The sequence below is a fragment of the Macaca fascicularis genome, chromosome X (assembly GCF_037993035.2).
Source record: "Macaca fascicularis isolate 582-1 chromosome X, T2T-MFA8v1.1".
NCBI classification, from domain to species: Eukaryota; Metazoa; Chordata; class Mammalia; order Primates; family Cercopithecidae; genus Macaca; species Macaca fascicularis.
The window spans coordinates 141,504,077-141,508,104 of NC_088395.1; the positions used below are offsets into that span (position 1 = coordinate 141,504,077).

Sequence of the window (4,028 nt, forward strand, 5' to 3'; positions counted from 1 at the left end):
CTTGCAGGCTTATTTTGCATCTCACGTGAAAGGACTAGAGAAATGCCTGGAATTTGTGATGGCTTTAATGGTTCACCTTATGTAAATTTCATCTTACTCCTCACTTAGGCTTGCCCATGTTCACCATGGCTCTGACCTCTTTGCTCTCCCTGTCCCCTCTTCAGCTTTAACTCTCACTTGTCAGTGACCAATTGCCCACATAGTTCCCATTTCAGGTTTCTCAGAATAAGTATATGACTTGCTCAGCACATTGCTTGGGGACAGAGCTTCTTCAACGGGAGCCATCTCATGTGTGTTGTTGTCCTATCAGGTGGCTTCACTTCAGTCAAATGAATTCTATTTGGCTGTAGCCTGAGAAGGTTTGTTTGACATGCCACAAAAAAAGCAACCAGAGCATTTTATACTTTCCTGGGGACAAAGAGCAGAGCGGTTGCCTCTGGAAGCCTCTGTGGATATGATATTGGCAGTGTTAAAACATATCCCAAAGCCCCAGCCCAACTCTTGGTCTGCTCTTAAACAATGTCTTTTCACTAGGGCAAGCATTGGGTTTTAGAGGGGAACACCAGGGCTGTCTCTCCAAAATGGCTAGGGATTAGAGTCTTTGGTCCTTGAATGCCAAGTACTACATCACTTCGACTTCGCAGTGTTTTTCAGATTGATGATGGGGGAGATCTGGTGTGCAGCATGATCTCACCCTCTGCTCCGTGTCTGAGCACTCCTGCACAGCGTGTTAGGATGAACAGAAGCCCCTTCTAGTGTAACCCAAAAACACCGTCAGCAAACACACATCCAACCTAAAGGAGTGAAATGACAGACTCTGTTTTAATGGCTCAAACATGGGAGGAGAGTTTATTGTTCTAATTATATTTAATTTCTCAAAATTCTGGGCAGGCCTCAGCACATAAGCCACATGACTTTTTGTCCAAGGCCATGTCTACCCTGGAGTTGCTTTATGACAGCATCCACAGCCACCTTGACAGGTCGATGTCACTTCTGTGCCTGCCCAGTTGTCTGTTGATTAAAAAGACCAGCACATTTTTGGTGGGCTTCTTGCGTTTGAAGGATTTGTCTGATTTCTTGATGTTCAGTGCGGTCTCTCTGGGGCTGCCTTTCGGGAGTTCTTTATCCATGACTTGTTGACTCCACACAACCTCAGTAAAACAGCGCAACCGAGGAAGCCTGAAAAAGACAATGCATTCTAGGTAATCAAGTGGACCCGACAACCTCTTCCTCACTGGCACAAAACCACACACACACACACACACACACACACACACACTGCTACCAGCAGTAGTCACAGGAAGCACCAACCATATTGTTTCTTCAATCTGTCTTACACATGGGTTTGTGCATCAGCCTGATGGGACCCGGGACATTAAGGGCACACTGTTGCATCACTCTGATCATTACCTGTCACACACAGGCTTGTTAGATTGTACACAAAACACTACCTTATAGCTCAAGTGTCGTTGCAATTCTTATACCCACACTAATGTTAACTGGATTTTGTGTTGCTTTTTTTCAGAGCTGTCTTCTCACTTCTGAGTTTTCCCTGTACCTGGAATATGGGCTTCCTTCTGAACTACATTATTCATGTTGTACAGAGTAATTCTCTTGGGTAAATCTATCCATAACAGAGTTCAGTACTTTACATTTGCAGTTCTTCATTCTACAACTTGCAGGCTGCTATAATTTGTTTCCTCATTCCAAATCTCTTTACGTGACTTTAGCTTCAAATAGGATTTGCCTCCTTTGAAAATCACTGGTGAAGCAGGTATGAATCTTACTCCAAACCCCTGTGTAGGAAATAAACTGGACATTCTCAAGTGCTACCTAGTTTCTGTTTCTAAGATCCATCCTGCTGATTTTCCATCCTGGGAACGTAATCACAGTGGCTTAAAGATTGTACTCACCTCTGATGCCTGGCCCTGACTCATCCGCCAAAACCCTGTTCTGCATTTCATTTGAATCTAGCACAGATTCAAAACAGTGTTCTCTATTTTGACCTCTCATGAGAGATTAAAAACCTTGCCCAAGTGACAGAGAGGTGAGATTGGAACTGAGAAAGCCTGTGTCTGAAGCCTCTGCTTTTACCCACTGCTCTATAGTGTCTCTGTATCAATTTGAACAAATGACTCTCTGATAAACTCTCCCCATTACCAAACAGGGTTGGGGTTTATCAGGTAGGTTAGTTAGTTAATGGCACAAAAGGATGCTCTATGATCTTGGTATATCAGGGTATTTTACCTGTGAGACCACTCAGGTTTCTTTTGAAGAAAAGATCTGGACCAGAGGGTGAACAGCAACAGCTTGGCACTCTCTTTCCTTGAGTCCCAGGGCCTGATTTGTTCAGTACCAAGTGAGGTCATAGTTACTATGGTGACTCACAATTGCCTTCAGAACCTAGTGCAGATTCAAACACTGGCCACCATCCCTGGTTTCCTTCTGGTTCACGCCTGAATAAGGTGAGTGGAAGTTGCTGGGAGAGGAGGTGAGTATATCCTGTGGCCGGGTGCCATATGCATGTCTTCTTCCTAGACAGAACTTGCCTCAACTATCCTGGCCTCAGAGCTTGTCCCTGGCTCGTATAAAATCCATTAAAATTTCTCCTTTGTGTAAATAAACAGCACCCATTGCATCTTGCCTTGTCCCCTGGGTAGTGATCAGCAACTTTGTCCGCCATGTTCCAATCCAGGAACTAGTTCCAGGTCAAATTTCCTACTTGCTTCTCAATCTTGCATCCATCCTTGGTCATAACTCTGCAAGTACTCCTTCTATAATACGCAATATATGTAAATGGAGTGTTTAGTTGCAGAAATTGAACACTTCAATTAAACATTGCTGTGTCTCCCACACTTATCTAAACCCTCTCAAAGCTCAGTGCAGTGGAGCTTCACACCTTTATTGTGTGGATCTGGGATGCAGGTGGGCTTTTAATGCTTTGGAAAATCTTATGCTAAAACTGGACCAGTTCCTTGAGACATATTCCCTTCCAAGTTTCTGATCTAGAATAACTACATTGTTACCATTACAGTGTGACCCACGTGGGTATTGTCTAGATGCAGGACATGGATTTTCCAGGCTGTCAGAGGGATAACCGTGAGGACAGCGCTTTGTGTTTTTTGTAGTGTGGTTCCCATGAGGAACTAAAATGACTATTATGAGATGTGGCTTGCCTCCTCACTGTCTGCCCAGTCAGTCTTACGTAAGAACTAAGGAAATTGATGTTACTGTAAAGTGACCCAGGTCACACACTCCCTTCCTTGAGTGGCAGGGAAGGAAGGCTCACTCCTCCAGGTTTTCTCCCAGCCCCCATAGAACCATGTAAAGACCCTGAGGCCATGTTCAGTGTTCTAAACAATTTGGAGAGGGAAGATAACTTATTGGTGTAGTTTATTAACAAAGAAAGTGGAAAACTCTTTCTTTTAAGGAGCTGACATCCTAGAAATCCAAGTCAATCACCTAGGAAATAGACCAGGAGAGGCTGATTGACAGAACTTAAATGCATAAAAACTTTGCATACTAGGTCAGGCACAGTGGCTCTCACCTATAATCCCAGCACTTTGGAAGGCTGAGGGGAGTGGATTGCATGAGCCCAGGAGTTCAAGACCTGCAGTTGGCCTTGGGTCATATCCAGCCTGCTCCAACTGTAAGACAAAAAGCCCCTAAGGCAGACGGTCATGGCGATTGCCATAAGCAGCCCTGTAGATGCAAAGATGAGATGTAGCTCTGCAGGGCCAGAGTCTAAATATGTAAGTCAATGTCAGAATCTTTTTGGCACTGACTGTTCCTTAAATAGGTCAATACTCACCGTTTATGAAAATTTTCATTGAACTGGAGCTACATTCCCTTCCTATAGATAGCATGTTTTTAATTTTTGTTTTTAAAGTGACCCAGGTCACACACACCCTTTCTTGAGTGGCAGGTAAGGCAGGCTTGGTCCTCCAGGTTTTCTCCTGGCCACATAGAACCATGTAAAGACCCTGAGGCCATATTCATTGTCTTGAACAATTTGGAGAGGGAAGATA

At 44.1% G+C, this 4,028-nt stretch overlaps 1 protein-coding gene across 1 annotated transcript; it reads right to left on the reverse strand.

Annotated features, from left to right (window-relative positions):
• Positions 1-821: 821 nt before the first annotated feature.
• Positions 822-2,331, reverse strand: ETDB (embryonic testis differentiation homolog B). The gene is made up of 3 exons (XM_045383915.2): positions 2,248-2,331; positions 1,559-1,796; positions 822-1,179 (listed from the first exon to the last, which is right to left on the reverse strand). Exon 3 carries the CDS (start codon positions 1,128-1,130, stop codon positions 951-953), a length of 180 nt encoding a protein of 59 aa, XP_045239850.2. The 5' UTR covers positions 1,131-1,179; positions 1,559-1,796; positions 2,248-2,331; the 3' UTR covers positions 822-950.
• Between the last annotated feature and the right edge of the window lie 1,697 nt (positions 2,332-4,028).